The 21372-nt window shown below is 44.9% G+C and overlaps 5 protein-coding genes and 1 long non-coding RNA gene across 8 annotated transcripts; 2 read left to right on the top strand and 4 right to left on the bottom strand.

Moving 5' to 3' along the window:
- Positions 1 to 4714: 4714 nt before the first annotated feature.
- LOC6615409 lies at positions 4715 to 16325 on the top strand. Of its 2 annotated transcripts, XM_002039755.2 has the most exons (8): positions 4715 to 5022; positions 8564 to 9230; positions 10914 to 11040; positions 13216 to 13348; positions 13410 to 13486; positions 13553 to 13934; positions 14017 to 14732; positions 14792 to 16325. In XM_002039755.2, the coding sequence occupies exons 2-8, from the start codon at positions 8679 to 8681 to the stop codon at positions 15496 to 15498; spliced, it is 2694 nt and encodes an 897-aa protein (XP_002039791.1). In that variant the 5' UTR covers positions 4715 to 5022; positions 8564 to 8678; the 3' UTR covers positions 15499 to 16325. The 2 variants fall into 2 exon arrangements, with proteins under 2 accessions (XP_002039791.1, XP_032571805.1); XM_032715914.1 differs by lacking the exons at positions 4715 to 5022; positions 8564 to 9230; positions 10914 to 11040 and adding exons at positions 11561 to 12281; positions 12348 to 12512.
- On the bottom strand, positions 5749 to 6228 carry LOC116800515. Its single transcript, XR_004361445.1, has 2 exons — positions 6121 to 6228; positions 5749 to 5991 (listed from the first exon to the last, which is right to left on the bottom strand). It is a non-coding gene; the product is annotated as an uncharacterized LOC116800515 (long non-coding RNA).
- On the bottom strand, positions 9244 to 10449 carry LOC6615410 (protein Aster-A). The gene is made up of 2 exons (XM_032715915.1): positions 9953 to 10449; positions 9244 to 9868 (listed from the first exon to the last, which is right to left on the bottom strand). The coding sequence occupies exons 1-2, from the start codon at positions 10368 to 10370 to the stop codon at positions 9300 to 9302; spliced, it is 987 nt and encodes a 328-aa protein (XP_032571806.1). The 5' UTR covers positions 10371 to 10449; the 3' UTR covers positions 9244 to 9299.
- A 125-nt stretch (positions 16326 to 16450) lies between the features above and the next one.
- Positions 16451 to 17181, top strand: LOC6615411 (NADH dehydrogenase [ubiquinone] 1 beta subcomplex subunit 3). Of its 2 annotated transcripts, none has more exons than XM_002039757.2 (3): positions 16451 to 16508; positions 16744 to 16878; positions 16938 to 17181. In XM_002039757.2, exons 2-3 carry the CDS (start codon positions 16751 to 16753, stop codon positions 17140 to 17142), a joined length of 333 nt encoding a protein of 110 aa, XP_002039793.1. In that variant the 5' UTR covers positions 16451 to 16508; positions 16744 to 16750; the 3' UTR covers positions 17143 to 17181. The 2 variants fall into 2 exon arrangements, with proteins under 2 accessions (XP_002039793.1, XP_032571811.1); XM_032715920.1 differs by lacking the exon at positions 16451 to 16508 and adding an exon at positions 16529 to 16673.
- On the bottom strand, positions 17167 to 18419 carry LOC6615412 (mRNA export factor). Its single transcript, XM_002039758.2, has 2 exons — positions 17923 to 18419; positions 17167 to 17873 (listed from the first exon to the last, which is right to left on the bottom strand). Exons 1-2 carry the CDS (start codon positions 18328 to 18330, stop codon positions 17241 to 17243), a joined length of 1041 nt encoding a protein of 346 aa, XP_002039794.1. The 5' UTR covers positions 18331 to 18419; the 3' UTR covers positions 17167 to 17240.
- A 960-nt stretch (positions 18420 to 19379) lies between these two features.
- Positions 19380 to 20675, bottom strand: LOC6615413. Its single transcript, XM_002039759.2, has one exon. The coding sequence runs from the start codon at positions 20313 to 20315 to the stop codon at positions 19722 to 19724; it is 594 nt and encodes a 197-aa protein (XP_002039795.1). The 5' UTR covers positions 20316 to 20675; the 3' UTR covers positions 19380 to 19721.
- Positions 20676 to 21372: the final 697 nt, after the last annotated feature.

The following is a 21372-nucleotide window of genomic DNA, read 5'->3' on the forward strand; positions in this document are numbered from 1 at the left end:
ATTTGGTCATGAATTCTGGGGAGCTTTTTGGCTGGCTGCTCGAGCGCGAGCGAAGAATCTCAGAATCTCAAGGCTCGATTTGGTCGGAATATACCCCTTAAAGTGGGTGAAGGAAAAAGATGAAAGTGGTGCAGAGCCTTGTTTCTATTTTCACATTTGCCATTTTCGCTTTGTGTATATTTTGTATGATTAAACATAATGTTTGATCAAATAGTAATCAAATGAATTTTCAAGAGCACAATCTTGAAAACCAGATACTCAGGACCTTCTGTTTGTTGCCTTTTAGGGGCATTGACCAAAGGGATTTTCATTGAATTGAGAAATGAATCTTTCATCGTCGAGCACATGCGAAACTTATTTATCGCCGAGTGCCGGCATTTCAGATTTGGCAGCTGGCCACAAATATGATGCCCACCCACAACAGCTGCGACTGGGTCTTGATTTGGTGTGGTCAGTGCCAGAGTGAATCGACATCGTCCCAGGTTGGAACTGCGGTATCCACACGGCTGTTAGATTGGCCCTGAAAACACACATGTCGTTGTCAGGGGCGAGCATTCCCGGGCATTTTTGCCCACTGGCTTCTTTGGCTTTCCCGGGTGCCAGACAGACCCTCCCACTATCAAAGTGCCCCACCCATCAATGCGGAAGTGTACCCGCCGTGCTCATCGAAGCGCCGGCGGAGATCACGGCAGCAGCTCGTGGCCATTGTTCCGGTAACCGGTGACGTATCCACAAGATACATATCCCCTATTCAGTTCTCACTCGATTCGACATCTAGATACAGCGTTAAATACTTGGCAATGTACGAAGAGTGAAAATGTGTAGAATTGGGGGAATTCTCCGCCCACAGAAGACAAGAGCCGCAGACAATGCAATGATTGAAATACCTTTTGGCGATCTTACTTTCTACATACATATATGCGGCATTCAATGTCAGGGTCGGTTGAAAGGGTTTGGGGAAGGGTTTGGGTGCTGTATCAAATGCTGAATTACCATGTCAACGTGTGGGTGCCAAAAATAAAAAAAAAAATTAATAAAATTCACTTTTCGGCTGCCAAAAAATTCTGGCAATTTTGTTTCATCAAATAGATGTAAGTTGTGCAATTTGTGAATTAGTCGATAAACTGAATGAAATATGGTTAAAATTTGACAAGATAAATTTATGATACAGTACTTATTTGCTAGCTTGTGATTTATTTGTACTACAGATTTTATTAAATAAGAAATTATGAATATAAAAAAAGGTTTTTACTCATACAATCCCTAAATATTTGAAATTGTTAACGGTCTGTCTTTAGTTTAAAACTTCGAAACAGTTTATTTCCCATCCCATTTTCTCATGATTCATTTGTTAGAATTATTATTAAAAGATACAGGTGGTTTAGAAATCGTTTTAATTAATTAAATCAAATGGATCGCTGACTAACCAGCTGATAAACTCATTTGATTCGCTGCTTGTGATTCATTATTGGTTAAACTAGTAGGTACGAACAATCTGCTGATTGTTGTCGGGCAATTTCAATTGTTTGCTTTTTGTCGACTGTTTTCAATTAGAAACACACGAGCGACTGGCGCGTGTTTTCAATAATGCTGAAATCGATAGGAGTTCACCAGACAGCCAGGCACGATGTGGAACGATCCTAGAACCACTCGAAAGAGCCCTTTAGAACCTCTTTTTGCGAAAATTTGCATCGAACAGGAACTCAAATCGCTGCCTGACACGCATATATGTACATACACCTGCAATTTATGTAAATTCATAGATACAGATACATGGATACATCCATACTAATAGACATTTCTTGCTAGCACCACGTTCAATCCATTAATGCCATCCTCATGTCCTTGCTCTTTGCTGCCCAAAAAATCGATTAGTTGGTGGGAGCAGGTATCCTTGTGAGAGGCTGAGGATGTTGCCAAGGACGTTGCTCAGCCATCCATCACATGGACAAATTACTCGTGTATGCTATTCATAACTCAATTTATACCGTGCACCAAGTGATTGACACTGATTGGGCCGATCTGATCCAACCGCCATCCATCCCCTTGATTTTCATCATCTACACCCCCGATTTTCCTGAGTGACAGCTTCCCCTTCGCCAGTCATCCCAATTGGCCCACTAGAGGAAACCGGATGAGTAATACGGATGAGCGGCACGTCGGCATCTTGTTTGACTCGGCTGTCAGCAGAACAAGCCTCAAAAAATATACAAACACAGAAAATTAAAATAGTCACATATTTGCCAACTGACAATTTCCCTACCCACAAAAAAACACATTTTGCCAAAGCTGCCAGCCAAGACGATCAAATATGAATTTCAGGGAGATAAGCAAATACAGTTTTGAGAACGGCACACAAAAAGCTGTGAAGCGGTAAAAAACACGAAATAAATTAGTCAATAAATGTCGAAAGATGTTTTAGTATCACACGTGTTTGTATTTAACTGACGTTTTTGTACTTTCCCTGAAAAGGAAACTAATTTAAAGTATATTCCAAGAATTAAAGTTAGTCATTCAGATACTTCTTTCTACAGTCTTCAAGCTAATATTTCAATTAAATTTCCCCATAATTGCTTAAAGTTCTAGTCAAAATGTCCCTTTTCTCCCATTTCAGTTTTTATTTTTTTTGTGTGCTATAGAATATAATAAAACCCGCATACATGCATGTCGAATGGGAAAGTGAAGGCCTTGCCTTTTGGCTGCATTCAGAGTCAATGTCAAGGATGTGAGCTTCATGGAACAATGGAGGCGACAAACGATGTGGCGCCCAGTTGCCCACTTATCCACAGCCCTGACAATGGCCTTCCGAGGCACCAGTTCCAGCCCCAGCCCCTGCCACGCCCCGCTTCATCCGAACTCAGCTAAGAGCTGTGTGAATAAATTATCCATGGGTGCAGCACGGACGCCCCAGGGTCAATGGGATTGCCTCTGGGGGATTGCGTTTGATTTCAGGCCAACTCGCAGGTATAACTCTTATCGGTTATGAATGGGCTTCCCTGCTGGGTGTTATGTGGGTGGAATAGAGTGGGCGGTGCCTATCTCGACAAGACTGCTGGGTCTATCACCCATCGCGGCTCAGACTGATGTAAAAATACCCGAAGGTTACGTCACTTCTGCCAGTTTCCATTGTGGATGTGCCACAAATGAAGAGCTAGTCGAAGCTCACGCGATTCTATTCGATGTGCTCTGGTTTATTACCATTCAAAGTATCTACATATTACAAAGCGACGTTGCCAGCGAACACTTCCGATAATGGCAAAGGTATGTACCTGAAGTGCAAATGTATCTACACAGTTAAAAGCACAAGGAAAAGTATTTCAATTGTTTCATATTAACTTCAACAGGGAGAAGTGAATAGCTTTTGCCAGCACATTCCTTAGGTTGAATTTGAAAGTTAAACTAAGTTAACATTGATATGATATGATAACCAAATCTCAATTCAATTGTTTTGCCTTAGTATCTTCACTGTTTGGAAACTTCTAGAGCCCGCCAGTAAGTAAGTGTATTGTTTAGTGAAAGCTAAAGCTATAAACTTTAACTTTAAGTGGAATACCGTCACCCGCTGATAATATCATCGATGGCTGCGCCACTGGCAGCAGTAAAGCATCCTAATCTATTTCTCATTCCTTGTCGAGAACTTCCAGACAGTCCGTATCAACATGCCCCTTGCACCGATCACACCTATGGATTGGTCAACCATAATGGAGCGGAATATTCTGAGATAAGATGCGAACGATAATGGAACAATTTTCAACATCGGCAGCTGTTCGCACTCTTTCAAATTTGTTTGGTGCCTTTCCTGCTAATTTAATTAGGCCGCTCTCCACTCATGAGCCCCAATTGTGCGGAAATCGGTGGGAGCCCGATTCTATTTACTATATAGGGTAGCTTCCGTCAACAAATATTTGCACCAGAGTTTTTGTGCCCAAACAGTGGGCAGTAGTCGTTTTGCAGATTGGGAGGAAAAAACAGTTTACCAAACAGACTTTTCATTGTTTATTGTTTTTGTCACAATGGGCAATTAAATTGGTTTCTTGGAATTGCAGATTGGATTATCAGCTTAAAGCGGAGAAATCTATTAATAGAGTTCATCGCATCCACCAGGAACCTTTGTTGACCTACTAAATGATATAGATACAAACACAGGACACTCTTCCAATGGGAATATTGAGAGCGCGCGCGTGTCCTGTGACAATTTGTCATCTATATTCAAATCCGAGAAAAATCAGTTGGGAAATAAGAAAACTTATTTTTGAGCTGGGAAAAGAACCACTATTTCAAAGAAGAGCGCAGCACAACAGAGTCAGAAAGAGAAGGGTGCGCGGAAAAAGAGAACTTATGCGCGTAGAAAAACTCTTGGTCGGTTAGTCTAGAAAAATATTATCATAGTTTCTAAATATTATTAGATTTGTGTGGGTGCCATCCAAGTATAAATATTTCAAACCTTCGATATGTTCAAATTCGTTCATAATATGTTAGGCTTAGTATTTTATTAGGGTTTTAAAATTAACTGAATTCACCAACAACCGCCCGTTTTCTTCAGTGCACGAGCTGTTCATAAAGTATCTGGAGAGCGCATCGGCTCTACTATCTGACTCGCTTATACTCACACAGACAGCCGCTGCGCGGGCGAACAAGTGTCGCGGTGCCTGCAGTCGTCCCACTCTAACCATCGTACCGTGTACCTCTTTCTGGGAAACGTCGCTCGCTTCGTTCAATTGTTTTACAAACTTCGCTCGGAACGGACGTGTGCGCGCTCTGAAAGGAAAAAGTGTGTGACAAAGTGCAAATAAGCCACAACGCGCATGTGAGAAATCAAATTTAATTGAGAAGCATCAAAAATTGTATACATATCGAGCGTATCCACATCGCTGTATGTGTGTGTGTGCCAGTGCTAGTGTGGTTTTCCCTTTTCGCCGTGGAAAATATGAAAACTGAATGAAAAACTGAATCGCAGTCAGCCAGAGCCGAATTGGAAAAGAGTAACTCGCATTGGGGACACGCAGAGGTGTCTCGAAAAAGGTAAAATCTTTTACACAGAAACGACGCCAGAAAGCGATTAGCGATTTTTGACTATGTGTGAGTGTGTAATTTCGGTCTGCGGCTGTGTGTCTGCATTTTATTTAACTTTTTGTTTCGTGTATGTGCACTGTAAAAATAGCTGAAGAGAGAGGGCAAGTACTCTTGGCGCGCTCTCCTTCTCTCTTTGTTGGTCGTGACTGCGACGTCACCGTTCACGTAGAGTCGTTTTCAACTGGCGTTTCTTTCTTTCTTTTTAATGTGCTGCTTCTTGCTTCTGCCTCTTCTTCTTGCCTTTGGCTATCTGCTTTGTTTTGAAATACGTTCATGTATTCAGTGTCTGTGCGAGATGATCTCTACTTTATCTCTCTCTTTTTGGTTCTCGCTGATATTTGTATTATTTTTCGTACACGTAATTCCCGTAGATATCGAACTCAGCTGCTTTTTGTTTTGATACGCGGTATTATCAACCTGCTTTCGTTGGCGCAGTTAAAAAACAAAAACAGTAAAAATCCAGTTTGCTTTACTCGAAAATTATGCGAATATCTGGATGTAAGGAGCTTAAAGTATAAAACTTTTCCATTGCCCATTGAATGCGCTTACGAACATGACTAATTGCTGTTTTAATTGCTCAACTTTTGTTTTTATTGCATTTGTTTGTCGCAAGATTTAGATTGTTTTCGCGCGTAGTCCGATGATGATTTCACTCCAGCATTAATACATTTACGGTGGATTTCTCACAGTTTATTTGAGTTGCCTTATAATTCCCTTGTTTTTGTTGCCAGGCATACTCGCCCAACTAAGTTTCATGCGATAACTGGTGCGCTTATCAGTGGGCACAGTGCACTATGGATTGGCCAAAGGAAGGGTGTGGACGGGGATGGGGGGGATCCAAACAAACAAAGGCAGGCCTCCTTTTTGTTTAGTATGGGTGTCTGTGTCTGCTGCCCTCTTTTGAATTTCAGCAAAATGCTAGGAAACAAATAACAAACAAATTCAAATTCCACCTCGTTTCACATAGCTTCCTACTTCATGTGTAAATTTCAAATTCAGTGAACTCACTTCGCTTGGCAGGCAGCCAAACAATTTGCGTTTACTTACCGAGTTGAATTTCCCAAATGATTTGCAACTCTCCTTTTTGCACGCAAGAAAAACACCAATCTCATTTTAAGTGGTTCAAAAGTTCAAAGCAATGTAGCTCAAAAAAAAGGTTAAAAGGATTCAATTTAATTGAAAAACGATCCAAATGGGATAAATATACAAGTTTCATGTTTTCGTTTATAAGCTTTTTATACATATAAACATTCAAAACGTATTCCCCGCAAATCTCATCGAAATGGAATTGGGAACAGGGCCCAATGAACTTTGCTGCCGAGACTTGTGAGACTGAAATTTGAAAAGGCAAAACAAATTTGTTAGTATGTAAATTAAATTGGCCTAATCAGAGATTGTTTAGCCGTCAATTTACACTTAATACGCTATCTGCCTCGCTTGCCTGCTGTTTTGAGAGTTGCCAAATTCAACAGACCGGCGTCAGTTTTACTCGTAAAGTCCAAAAACGCTTCGAATGTATCTTTTGTAATGGTCTGAATGTATCTTTTGTGTCGGCTGTTTTACTATTAGCAGAACAGCTGCCAGCTGATTTTAATGCGTGTTTGAATTTTGGCTCGACTTGCTAATCAAATTTGCTTTGGGCAACGCACTGAGAAGCTCCGGGCAAAGTAGCACGGAATTCCTCCGGCGCTGTTGCAGATGTTTCACTTACATTTCAGTTCGGTTCTCGGTCCCTTCCTCTGTCTGTCCGCGTTATTCGCTGTCGTTGAACCAGTTTCAGTTCACCTTATATACGCTCATATGTACATATGTACACACGCACATACGTGTATGCAAACAGAACCTCCTACTAATGTGGAGCATGCAGGGAGTGGGGAGGCTAGTTTGGCGTCGTACTTGCTTTTATTGCGGTTTCCCCAAAGTTTTCCTTGCCATATTTGCTAAGTTTTTTCCACTCGCTGATAAGGCCATTGTTTTTCGCTTACTCATCCCGCGATCTTTGCCTGATAATCGATCTCTATCTATCGGATTCAATTAATTGCCCGATTAGCCATATACCATATACATTAGGCCTCCGTCGACTGTGTTCCGTGTTCCAATCAATTTTCGCAACTTTGGCTTGACATTTTCCCGGGACATTAACTAACGGATGGCCGCGGGGTAAACACCCATTTATTTAAAGGCATTTGCTATAAATAACGCTGTCGAAATAGCAGCAGCCTTAGCGGCGATAAACTTCTCCGTATTGTTTTTGCGGCGTAGACAAGACAACGGAGTGAATCACCCCGAGTTAACGAACCTCATCATCCCAACACCTGTTTTCGTCAAATCGGTTAAGTGCCTTTTGTGGTTCCCCCAAAATATGATTGTATCTCGGTAGTTGCTGTGTATCTACATATCTTCATACCTACATATGCACTTAACTATCCGCCTGTCCGGCTCTGAGATTAGCAAACGACGCCGTCTGGTCTAGATCAGGCAATAATTACATATCCCAGCAGTTGGCAAATATGCATTCTGCTATCTTTATGACGTCTGCACTTCCCTGTTTGCATTGCCGATTAGTGGATAGCTATATTGCCAGAGGTTTGGTGATAAACAGAGACTGGAGTAGGTGTTTCTACAACGCAATTCGAAAATCGTGCCACTTCTCTTGGCAGCTATTCGATTATTATTATAATTGCCAGCACACTAATTTGAGAACCTCTGATCCCAGCCGCCGTATCAGCAGCGGAGATTCCCGACCCCGTTTGTTCACGTGCTCCACGCTTGACTAGTTCCAGTAGAAGCCCCAACTGATGATCACCATCCCACTCCCCCATTGGCAATTGTTTACAATTAAAAGCGCGATGCATTAAATGGTTCGCAGGCTGATTTGATTGCCTTTCAATAACATATATACCGTATCCCCTTGCCGATTATTTTGTTGGTTGACGGATCAGTCGCCTATAAAGTGATTGATCTTTACATTGATACATTCGAAATTTAATAGGGCGCCAAATGTTATAGATCCTCGCACATCGACTGTCGTTTGTCAATTGATAAATGAGCTATGAGGCGAGCTGGACTTCAAAACAATGATAGGAGTGTTAAGCATTTGCTGGAATAGAGATAAGATTCAATACAAAAGTATTTTGCTTAAACTGATTACACTCAAGAACTATGGAATAGTCGTCCCCGCCCGCCACTTAATGTGTCGTCATCAGAATCGCAACCGGAACTCATTTGCATTCTCCGCAGTCGCGCGTCTGGTGTTCCGTGGCGGAAATGACATTGAACCCTCGTCCTGCGTGCTGAATGCACTTGCTCCGATCCGATCCGATCCGATGCGATGCGATGCGGTATGAGAACCTGTTTTGGGGCAATTGAATTAACGACCCCGCGATGATTCAGGCCATAACGCGATCAAGTGTGGCAGGTTAAGGCGATTGAATATTTAACCCAATTTGTTTTTAACCATTTTTCCCTCTTCACATTTCTCTCATTGCAGACTGAACAAAGCGGCAGCAGGATAAACGGATTTCCCAAGCAGCGCGTTCAGCGGAAAAAGCTCCGGGTAAAAGAAAAGCGTACAGCAATCGTTAAACTGTTTCGCGCGGCGGGGAATGGTATATTTCTTGGGGGATTGGGGCATGGGAGATTCTGACTTGTCGTCATATCAGCAACATGTTCCAAATATACAGCAGCCGCAACGCATCCATGGACATGATCTACTCTTGCAACAACAGCAGCAGCAGCAGCAGCTCCCACAGCAGCAGCAGCAGCAACAGCAAGAACTTGAGGCACAAATCTCCAGTAGCCTAAGCCAAGTGCCATCGCAGTTGCAGTTCGCCAGTGGCTCCAGCTTCCTGCAACAAGGCTCATCTCCCTCGCCGTCCCAGCAACAACATGGTCCTGTCAGCAGCAGCAGCGTCGTAACTGCCAATCTCCAGCAGCTGTCGGTGAGCAGCAGCAACTCCAGCAGCAGCAGTAGCAACAACAACAGCGCCAGTGGCTGCAACACTCCCACCAAACCACAAAAGCAGAAACCACTGCTGCTCCCAGAAGCAGCTGCTCCCGCTGCCACCGCTGTCGGCAAGTCGTTAAAGAACCCACAGCTGAGCAAGGATCTTCTGGACAATGAGGATGAGGTGGCATTGCACCCGCTATCCAACCAGGTGAGTCCCAAATCAAACCCGATCAAAGACCGTCAAATATTTTGATCTGTATTTGAGCCCGCTGGCCGCCTACCTCTTCCTAATCTCAATCAGTAGGGCGCTGTATAGAGATTGACAGAACTCCTCGAGACCCGCGTACGCGTTCCTCTCGATAAAGGTCTTGACCACTGCCCACACGGACTTGAGAAACTGAATCTGGGCAAAGACCAAAACGTCTGTGTGCTCTTCCACGGTGGCCTTCAGGCAGAAGTGCATCAGGACGACGAAGGTGTCCGCGTAGGGGATATCTGCGTTGACGCTCTGCACATCGATCGAGTACAGTTGACCGGGTTGGCTGCACTCGCGCATGGTCTGTGTCTCGGTAATTTTGGCAGTTTTGGGACCAACGTTCGCCTGAAGTGTCACAGTCATCGAGACAGTGCGCTGATTTTGGCCACCGGCATTCCGTGCCCAGACGCCCATATTCAGATCGGTGGACTTGCGTCGCTCATGGAAGCTCTGCAGGAACGGCGAGGCAGAGAAGAGCATGTTGAACAGTGCGTCCACCCGCACCGTCAGCCGCTCCTGCAGAAGCTTGCGCCCCTCGTGCGACGCACTGCACCGAGCGGTCAGGTCCTCCGGCCTTCTGTACCCTGCGCCTGCGGTCGTTTTTAATTGTAGTGTTTTCGATGGGCTACTTGTTAGTGTGTTTCGGTTGCTCCCAGATTTTTTTCCGCGCTTACCGGATGTTTGTGGTATGGTTTCTCTGCTGACCAGCGCCGTAACTGCCACCGAATTGCAATGCGTGCTCCGCGTACTAAGCTTGCGGTGTGTCCGACTCTGTTCCGTCTGAGTAAAATTTGACTGCCTTGTCGACGTTGGTGGCTTCTTTTTTCCGGCGGCGGCGGTCGAATCAGGCTTGTTCTTATCATCCCTGCCCGCCGTCGAGCCGCGCTGGCCGCTCCAGAAAAGCCGTTGGTGTGTCGTAACTGCCGTTGCCGGGTCCTGAAATTCCTCAGAGCTTAGCGGACCACGTACTATGGCAGGGCTCCTGCAGTTCGAAGTGCTCCTGCTCAACCGATTGCAGTTGCTGCTAGACGGCTTGTCCATCGCCAAAGGTTTTCGGAATCGGTGGCTTAACCGGGCCTGAATCGACTTCATATTTTAGCCAACGTTCTTAGTCATCTTCAATTAAAACATTGTCAATGACACCATAAAATCGAATCACTCGAATTTTGTCAGTAAGGTTAAAGGGTACTAAGCCCATGCCCAGATTCTCATGGGTGCCTAGAGTTTCCCGGCAGTTCGCTTTTGTGCCTCCGATAAAAGCAAAGAAGTGACGTAGGACCGTAGGACGATAAGATATCAGCAATCAGGGTTATGGCCACGCGCCAGTTAGCAGGTTTCTCAAAGAACTTGGTAGATTAAGTTATGTTACTGGTTGTTTGCCATATATGTACATTGGGTGGGAGTTATAGAAATGTACCATCTTAAGGCTGATTGGTACTCCATTTTAATCTAGGTATTTGTTCAGCGCTTTAGAGGGCCATAAACATTCCTTTAAGCTTATAGCATTCAGATTAGAACTTCCCGCAGAAGTAAAACAAAATGGTGCCTACGTGCTTTGGTAACTGTTAGATTAGTAACAATGTTTTAGATTAGTTTCAATGCTAATTCCCTGATTTTGTATCTTTTGTATTGCAGGTCGGAGGACACACTCGCCTGTTGCTGCTCAACCAGTCGACGGTGATCAAGCCGCTGAACCTGCGCGAATTGGACTTCTACCAGAACATTCCGCAGGACATACTGAAGTTTGTGCCCAAGTACAAAGGTAAGATACCGACTGTTTCATCACCCGCATCCCAAACTGATCACACTTTTAAATGCCAATTATCGATTCTGTCGAAGCGCTTCATTTGCTCTTTCGTTTCGAATTAACTAATTCATTCAATCGAACAAAAAATAATAAAACCAAAGAAAAAAGAAAAAGATAATAATTAAATTCAGCATTCTCAATCGCGCCAAGCATTTTTCATGTGTCTTGAGTTCCGAAATCGCCAATTTTTTATTGAATCGAACTTTTGTTTTTGAATTAACTCGCAACAAACAAAAATGATTAAGCCAAACAACCAACCAATTTGCGTTTGCTCCTCTTGTATCGTCCCTAGATCAAACCAAATCGCATTCGAATATCATTTTTATTTTTAGTACTTTTCTCTACAACTATATAACTGAAAAATATGTGATATCCCTAGTCTGTAAGTTGAATATTTTAAATGAAAATAAAACCGATCTCTTCAAAAAAAAATAAATAAATAAAAAAAACCAAAAAAAAAAAAAGAAAAGAAGAAAAGAAAAGAAATAAAAACTGACGTAAAACGTAAAGACTGAACCATATACCATAATATGTAGCTAACCTATAGCTTTAACGATTTGTAATAAGAATGAGAAGATCGAAAATAAAAGAACCAAAAACGTTATAGCTGCCACATGCCACAGAACATTCTCTGACTCGACGACGCCTGGAACTAGTAACTAGTCCGGGTCGCCAACGCCCGAACCAGAGACCTTTTCCGATTAAGCCCCTTAGTTAGTAGAACAATGAGAGCAATGGGTAAGTCGCACAAACCAAACAACCAAAAACCAAACAAAAACCAGCCAAAATACCAAGCAAACTCCAACCCAAAAGTAATGTAATGTAATGTAATCGTAAATCGAATCCCTCCATAAGGATTGTACACTTTTTGTCAGCAAAAACTGCACAATCACTTCAATGGAAGTGGATTACTTTAAACCAATGCACTCCCTCGATTCGGCGCATGTATATACATATATAGATTATGGTTGCCCGGATCGGGGGGCGTGACCCGCCACTACATGTACGTCTATGCTCGTATTATCCAAAGGTTCGAGGTGCCTGCCTGACAGACCCGCTCGAGATCTGCCGCCGAACCAAGCAAACCTCACCGAACCGAACTGAAATGATCCGAACCGGAGTCCAGAGAGTCCTCCTCTATCGGGATCGGAATCGGCATCGGCATCGGGAAAATGGGAAAGCGTAATGCCGAAAGTGTAAAGAATTGTTTTTTTCCGCTATGAAACAAAGAAAATCGAGTTTTATTTTATGTGTTTGTTCAGAACGCACATCGTGCCGCCCTCCTTCCCTCGAACGTTGTGTTGTTGTGTAGTCGTCGTCGCCGTCTCCACTCCGCTCGTCTCATCTCGATCCCTAGAGATCCTCAGTGATCAGGTCCGCCCTGCTCCGTCCTGTCGGTTAGAATGCAGGCGAGCCAAATCGAATGGGTTTGTATGATTAAAACACATCAATCTATTTATTTTACATATGTATGTTAATTTACCAATGTTTAATATACCATACAAATACGATACGATACGATTCTAGATTCTACCGTATGATAGTTAAGACGATACCATTTTAGTACGTTAAGTTAAGGAAAATCGAAGCCAGTTTTTGAAACCCATGTTTCTACTTTACTATGCACCTGTTACTGCGTCGGTTCGTTAAGTCTCTATCTATCTGTATTGCACCAACTTAGCTTAGGACTAGGCTTATTTACTACCACCATTTAAACGCATAAACATTTGGAAGCCATCTGATTCCGTCTGCCGTTGGAAATGCATGATGCACTTCTCGAACTCATTGCACCAAAGAAATTTTTGAAAACTCTGCTCATATGATCAAAGAAGTTATCCCCAGTTGATTGATCATTTTGCCTTGGTCACCTGAGCAGTGTTCTATTTCCATTATCCTTGACTGTAATCGTGTTTGTCTGTTCCGAAACATGTCGTGTGTCTGCTAATTAAAACCGAGGTGCCGATGCCTCTGCCTCTGCCTCTACATTCAGCCACATCCTAATAATCCTCGTAACCCATCATTCGTGTCGAATCGATGCTAAACTACAAACAACTACAGCCAGATGAGAAGACTATGCTTACTCGCAGTTTAATAATCCCTTTACCCGGCTCTTCTCTGTGTCCATTCCAGGCGTCATGCAGGCCACCACCATGGGCGGAGCCAAGCTGGACAAGCGCTACTCGCCCAGTTTCCGGGATGACGCGGCCGCTGTTCCTGTTCGCAAGATGAGCGCCTCCAAGAGGAAGCGGGATGAGGTGCTGAGGTGGGTACTCTTCATTGCACTCGAACGCTGAAAGTCATACTAAGTCACTATTCCCTTGCAGAATGAAGGTGCACAAAAATGGACAGGCAGCTGAGGTGATCAAAAGCATCTCACAACTGGACAACACCAATAAGCAATGTAAGTATTTTCCCCTCTATAGTCTTATATCTCATTGTATATATAATTATATATATTATCTTGCAGACTTCCTTATGCTCGAGAACATCACCTCACAGTTCCGCAATCCCTGCATCCTGGATCTTAAGATGGGCACTCGTCAGCATGGAGATGATGCGTCGGCGGAGAAGCGCTCCAAGCAGATGGCCAAGTGCGCGGCCAGCACATCCGGGTCGCTCGGCGTTCGCTTGTGCGGAATGCAGACCTACCTGGCCGATCTGGAACAGTATGCCAAGCGTGACAAGTACTGGGGCCGCGAGCTTAACGAGAGCGGATTCAAGACTGCGTTGCACGATTTCTTTCACAATGGCTACCGCCTGCGCATCCGTGTCATCCGCAAGATTCTGCAGCGCCTGCTCCAATTACGAAGGGTGATTGAGAAGCAGTCGAGCTACAGATTCTACTCTTGGTAAGTACTCAACTTTAGAGTCTTCATATATAAAAATGTGAGCAATTAGATGCGGTACTAATTATAAAATTCTAATTTCCAGCTCACTGCTCATTGTGTACGAGGGCTTTGAGGAGAATCCAATGGCCCCCCCTCCCTCGATGAGTCAGGATGAGTGGCTTGAGGCACCCAGGTCGGCCACCGTGCCTGGCACCGTCTTCGATTATCATCCGGAGAACAGCATAGACGAGGATGACCTGGAGGATGACGACGAGGCAGGCAACGAGGCTGGCGATGAGCTGGAGGCACACGACACCGACGACGATCTGCATTTGGTGGCCGCCGACAGTGGCAACGCTTCGGCCACGAACAGCAGCACAGGAGGCGATGCCTGCAACTACGATGCAGATGCCTCCAACGATTCCAACTCATTGCTCAACCTGGCTACCAGACGTCACCTGCACAAGCGTGGATTTGCAGAGGCAGCGGCGCGAGGAGTTAAGCAGACGGCATCCCACAACACCACTACCGACGAGGAGGAGGAGGATGAGCATCCGGCTATGCCACCGCCTCGGACCTGTGGTGTTATGGCCGCCAAAGCGGCAGCCGCTGCCGCTGGCCTGGCCGGAAAGGGCCAGGGCGCATTCATTCCAATCTCCGAAGAGACAGTATTTCTGGACCCTGAGCCAGCGCTGCCCAGCGTGACGACTTCATCGCCACATTCCGGTGACTCATGGATGAACTATAGCAGCAACAGCAGCGACGACTTCTCCGGATTATCCGAGCAGATAAAGGCTGTGGCCAGTGGGCGGCAGACATGTAAGATTAATTATATATTTATATATCTTGCAGCTTAATCAAGTTCTTCTTGTTTTTAGGCAATAACAGCAGTGATGACGCAAGTTCGGATTACGAAAGCAGTATCATTGGGCCCACGGAGGCTATGTTTAAGCGATATAAGTCTCAGCAATCTTTTGACGCCGCCACAGCTGCCGACTCTGCGTCCTCCCCGCCACTCACTGCCGGAAACTCGAGCGTTTCCAATGGCGGCACCACCGTCCGCTCACTGGTTTCGCCCGCCTCATCCAGCGCCTCCTCTCTGAAATCGGTCAAGGGTGCGGTGAAGCGTCTTCGATGCAATGATGACGATCAGCAGTCTGCGAGCCTGGGCGAATCGGATTTGCGAGAAGCGAAGAAGTCGACGATCACTTCGACGCCCGTTTCGGCCGTATCCTCGCCCGCTAAGGCAGCCCCACAACTGCGCAGCTGTGAGAGTATCTCAAACCAGCAATCTCTGCTGTCGGGCCTGCTCCTGGATAATAACAATGAGCAGCGACGCAATGCACTCTTGCAGCAAAGCTCGAAGTCGCTGGACATGTCGGCACCGCCCACTGATGATAACCAGTGCTTCGTGGACGTCCGGCTTATTGACTTTGCCCACACAGCATTTGTGCCGCGCAATGGCACCATGCTACCCACTCCGGCGGCAGCTCCAGTGCATCATGGACCCGATGGAGGATTCCTCACCGGCCTGGACAGCCTCAACCGCCTGCTCAACGAGATTGTGGCCGAGGAGCGCGCCTAAGCTTGCTAAAGAAACCAGATCTGGAGGAAAAAATATGAATATATATGGGGGAACTGGGCGGGAACACAAGTTTAAAGTACAATTTGATTTCAGAATACCTAAATTGTTGTAGCAACATGAGTTAAATTATGAAACAAAATCAACTAATCTTTAGAAATTCAAAATGTGATTCAAGCAAACCTATTTAACAACCGGATATAGACCTTAACTTTTAACTTTTAACCGACGCGTAACGTTAAGTAAAAGGGCGGAGCGTGTTTCCCCCGATTAATGGCAGCATTTGTGGAGAACCAGGAGCGGAGAATTTAAAATTAATTTGTAAACAAGTCTCTTCCAAAAGTAGATGAAAGTAAAAGTTCGTTAGATTGATTGATTGTGCATTCTGCATTTCACATTCAGATCGAAGACACATTATTTCGGCGAAAGTGCATATGATTTAACCCTTTGTAAGAGTTCTCGTGAGGCACACCTATAAATGTAATGTACTTTAAAGCGAGGACACTTGGGCCGAGTGATTTTATACCTAGCCATTACAATTCAATGCAAAATGACAAAGCGATAGAGCGTAATCATCAGTATTTCGTTGTATGTATCTATGCTTAAAGTCTTAGCCCGTTTCCTTTCCATTTGTAGTGACAAAGTTTCGAAGAGCCAGAGTTTTCTATATATACTATACAGAATACATGATCAAAGAGAGAAACGCTATTAATTATAGATCCTACAAATATTACTATTACTTATTGTGTAACTAGAGAATTAAATGGGAAATCCAATTATGTATATTTTCACTTAAGCACGTTTATAAATTACAAATGTTCTACAAATTGCAAAAATACCTTTAATGAATAAATGAATATGGAAATAATTTGCATTTCTCATTATTCCTTTTGAAAAAAAGTGATTGGCGCAAAAAGTCCCAGATGAGTGTGGTGTTTTTTAGTCACTCCATATGATGTATCGATAGATCAGCTGTGCAAATTTATCGTTTACTGCTCATCTCTAAGTCAACTGTGCGTATTTTACCAAAAATATTATTCTTCTAGTTTTTTGTTTTATTACGGAAATTAAACCGATTAGTCAGTCAGCAAATATCATTTAAATTATCTGTGTTCTTAGTAGAAACAATTAGCTGTTGTTAGCAGGCCTTGTAGCTTGTCAAACGTAAACATTATTATGTAATTGTTCAGGGCTAGGTTAAACATATGATTTTTAGCCTGGATAACACCGATTGTTTCTGATTTCCAGTACAGCAATGGGCGGACATCACGGCGAACCCTACACGGTGCCCCACGCATCGACGTACAAGGTGGAGAGTGTGCCCCAACTCGTGGAGGTGAAGGAGGCTCTGGGCCGCCAGGGATTGAAAGATCCATGGCTGAGGTGAGCTTTCAAATCGCGATTAGACTGCTTCGCCGATCTAACGTGTTGTCTTCTTGCAGGAACGAGGTCTGGCGCTATGAGCCCAAGGCATTCGGCACCCACAGATCCCGCCTGAACACCTTCCTCTTCCGCGGACTCGGCGTGGGATTCTGCGCTTTCCTGGCCACCGTCGCCGTGGAGTACGCGCTGGGCATTGGCAAGGGTCAGGGCGGCCATGGACATGGCCACGGCCACGAGGAACACGGAGATAAGGGACACCATTAGATATACTGAATAAACCCATTGTGCTATCGCTCCAAATCACTTTATTCGCAATACATGTACGCGTAGGGGTTTTCACTAAAGCTAAAGTAGTCCTCCGATCAGTTAATGCGCGGCTTGAGCTCGTCGTAGCACGAGCGCAGAAAGATTTGGGGCTTCTTGGCCGGGTTGAAGTACTCGTGGCCCTTCGACCAGTCGTAGCCGACGGCGTACGCAAATATCTGGCCATTGGCGTTAAATCCGCATTTGGTAATAGACTGATCCATGGTCTCGCTGGACTTGAGCTTGGTTCGGGCATCTTTGTCCCAGAAACTGAAGGTGCCATCTGAGCCAACGGTCACCAGGGTGCCGTGCACAGGGTGGAATGCGATGTCATTTACTGCATATATGTCCTGGTAGCCTGAGGTGCCCGTGGTACGGTGGCACTTGAAAGTGAAGTTATCTTTGGGATTCCCCGGATTTACATACTGAATGGCAACACGGCCCTCAATGCTGCCCAGCGCACAGCCCGTGGGCTCCTTCTTCTTGTCCCTGAAAATGGAAATGGCACGGTGCTGGTACTTCAGCGGACTCTCCTGTCGCTTGTACTCGGTGGGGCTGTTCTGAAGCGAGTATATGATGAGTCCTCTGTTGGCCGTGCCCACCACGGCCATCGGATACTCCACATCGGCGCAGTAGCACCGCTCGGGTAGATTGATGGTCATCATGGGATTGGGCGAACGGGTGTCCCAGAACTAAGCGGAAAACAGTTGTGAAAAGTATCATGCGCTTTGTTGGGCTTACCTTTAGGGTCTTGTCCCAGGAGCCGGTCATCAGGCAGGTGTACGTGGGACCCTTGACCATGTGGCACGTTTTCACGGGACCGTCGTGGGCCGCCACCTGCATCACTTGGTCGGAGGCGAGGTCCCAGAGCTTCACCTGCTTGTCGCAGGAGGCAACGAACACCTTGCTGCCATCGTCCGACCAGCAAACGTCCAGCACTGGTCCGCCCATGGTCTTCATCGACTTGGGCACGGTGGCCCCGTTTTGTTCCACCTCCCAGCAGCGGACGGTGCTGTCCCAGCTACCGGCCACCAGGAAGTTCTTCTGCACCGTGCTGGGGCTGAACTCCAGCGCCGAGACGGAGTCGTCCGGCGGAGAGGCGACCTCGAAGTCGTTCATCCGGTTCGTCGATTGTGTGGCGCCAAACATTATCTTCTGCTTTAGATGCCGCAAAATGTTTGTGTTTGTATTATTTCGCCAATGAAGAGCGCACAGCAGTGTCACCACACCCCGGCGGAAACCGCGTTGTGCCGTATGATTGCAGCGATAATGTTCTATCGATTTGTATCGGTCGCTCCGCTAATCGGCGGCAAGTAATTCAAAAATTAAAAAAAACCCACAGTCGAGTAAATATTTAGTTATTTAAGACATAAACTTTAGCATTTGTAGTCCTACAAGAATGCAACATATGTGGCGGTTAGAAAAAACTATCTTTGTGTTTCTACTTGCCTTTCTATTGAAGAATTTTATATTATATATAAGTAAAGTATATAAAATATTTCATGAAAAATACACCATAATATATAAATTTCTTATTTTCGTATATATGTTTATATATATAACTTTACCGTTCGGATAGTGTGCTTTAATTTAATTAGCGACCCTTAAAAAGTTGTTGATAACAATTTTCTTAATTAATTATTCCTAATCAGAATTAAGAAATTATCTCAATCTTAATTGCACCCTGTATCTTTGTATCTTTTCGAGTTTCCCACTGATTAATGAGGTTGATTGCACCCTGAGTTCGCATCTCTGGAAATTCTTTCCAGCCACTCGAGTAAACAGTGAGTGTGAGTGCAAAGGTGCCACTCGTATTTCGGTAATGAATTGTTGCTTTGTATGCCAATGCCAACTGTCAACTCGAAAAAAAAATCCCCGGGAATTGATATTCGGCACCTATAGAAAAGCAAAATATATTTAATTAATCAGTACCTGTATCGGCTAGCGTCGGGTGCTTTTTCCGGTGACAATGAAAATGGGTCAGTGTCCATTGCATCAGCATCTCGGTGGTGGTGATGAAGTGGTGGTTCTTAGAAGTTGTGAATGGTACGACTTGACCGCAGATAGTCGAGTACGCATTATGCTGTGGAAAGCACTTGACCCTATCTGTGTAGTTCACCAAGCTCCAAAGCTACGTTGTCTTTGGGGGACTTTTTGTCCTTTTAGCAAGAAATGGAAAGAAAAACGCAGCAAACATATATATTTAGACATATAGTTTTATTTTTTAATCAGATTATTCATTCTCGGAATGAAGTTTAGGCTTTGTTCACACTGCGCTGCTGCGTTACGACTAAGCATATACATATATTTCCCTAATCAGTGGGTGTTTTGTGAATAGTAATGGATTTTTAGACTAGCAACGTGGCGTTTAATACTTGGCATTGCTGAATGTGCGGGTGATGTTAATATTGGTAGCAGTCGAAAGACACATTAAGACTGACTATTTTGCAGTCAATAGGAACCTTTGCGTTCGGCGGCAAGAGTTTCGTTACATTAATCCTTAATCTTTGGCCTAAGGTGACTTAGAGAGCTCAAGATTCTCAGATGCTCACGTTGATGGCATTCTTGATCACAATGTTCCCGGCTCCGTGCCGGATCGTGAGATTGCTGTCGATCTCAATGCCGCCGGACTTGCTTTGGCCAGCATCCGTTGGCGTTGGCTTGGCGTTTTTCGGTCGAGAGCTGGGCCTCTTCTTGGCATCGCCGCTGAGATCCAGGGACTTGACTACCTTGAGCAGTCCATTGCAGCCCGTGTAGTCGACCACCTGCTGCGTGGAGCTGCTGCCCAGGTAGATCCTTCCGTCGTTACCCGTGTACTTGAGGTCTCCGCTATTGCTCTGGATCTTGAGTCTGGTGCTATTGCCGATTACTTGCAGTCGCCCGGAGTTGTTCATAATCCGTATGCGGTTGCCATTGCCGATGATCCTGAGATCGCGGGAGTTGTTCTCGATGCGGTACTCCTTGCAGTTGCCCACCAGATCCTTGCTGGCGTAGATGGTTGTTTCCGGCGGCGTGGGACTTCTCTTGCTCTTATTGGGGGATTTACCCTGCTCGTGCTCTTTCTGGCAAGTGGAGCACTCGTCATCGTCATATGAATCGCTCGCCGAATCGGTTTCTATCACACGAACGCCCATTTTGGTGTGAATTACCGCCGGTTTCGTTTCTTTCCGCTGCTAATCACTCGTAAAAATCACCGTCCAGTCCGTCGGTTAGCTCATTCTCCAACTCTTTTTCCGACCGATCCACTCTCTATCTCTATCTCTTTGTCTGTTTTCTCTGACTCCGAATGATGAGCAATCCGGATGGCTAAGGTCAAAGATATCCAATTGTGTGTGTTGTTATTGTATCCAATGTGCGCTGGGGAATCGTCTGCTTCCGCCAGGGGAACTCCCTCTGTTTTCTGAACTTTTATTGTGCGTTGAGTTTGGCGATTTCGGGTATCGCTTTCGCCGCGCTTACTGCTCGCTCACTGGCACTTTGGCTATTGAACGCTAATGCCGCTCGGGAACCGCTTTTATATCCGCCGGAGAGTCTAGCGCCGGGGCTTTTTTATTTCGCCCGCTGGCCGGCACGAAAATCACCTCGTAGGCATGAGAGTCGCGAACTTAAAGGCACCTTGCCAGCTGGGGAGACCTTTGATTGGGTCGCCGAATTTATTCGGCATGAGTAATAACCACCTGTTGGTGCCCTCATAATGGGCTCGTCCATCTACTACTGAGCTAACAAAATCTTCAGCATATAGAACTTAAGTTTAAATATATATTTAGTTAGCAGCACCAGTAAATTCGAACAGCATTACTATATCTTCTTGTTAGTTTCTCCTTAAATGATGTGCTTCTAGTATATCCCTTATAGTAATGGGTGTTATTCGGGTCTTTACTCATCAAAGTGGAATTTATGTGCTTACGCATTGTAACTTTTCGCTGTGTAGACTGTTATCAGCTTATGCAGTACAGGCCCAACTTTGATGGGGATTTTTGTTAACTTCTGTTATCATTATTAAGTCCACTGATATAGTTGCTGATTTCCATTTTTGGGAGTCGTAAACGCGGAGTCAAAAACCCGCCAACCCAAAGCAAAAGGGGTAATAACCGACGATAACCGATGATAAAGTTTTAAGCACTAGAAATTGATAAATATTTACGCAGATGCCAAGTGAGATCTGTGAAACGGAGGCAATCGTTTTCTCTA

Source organism: Drosophila sechellia, chromosome 2R (genome assembly GCF_004382195.2).
Source record: "Drosophila sechellia strain sech25 chromosome 2R, ASM438219v1, whole genome shotgun sequence".
NCBI classification, from domain to species: Eukaryota; Metazoa; Arthropoda; class Insecta; order Diptera; family Drosophilidae; genus Drosophila; species Drosophila sechellia.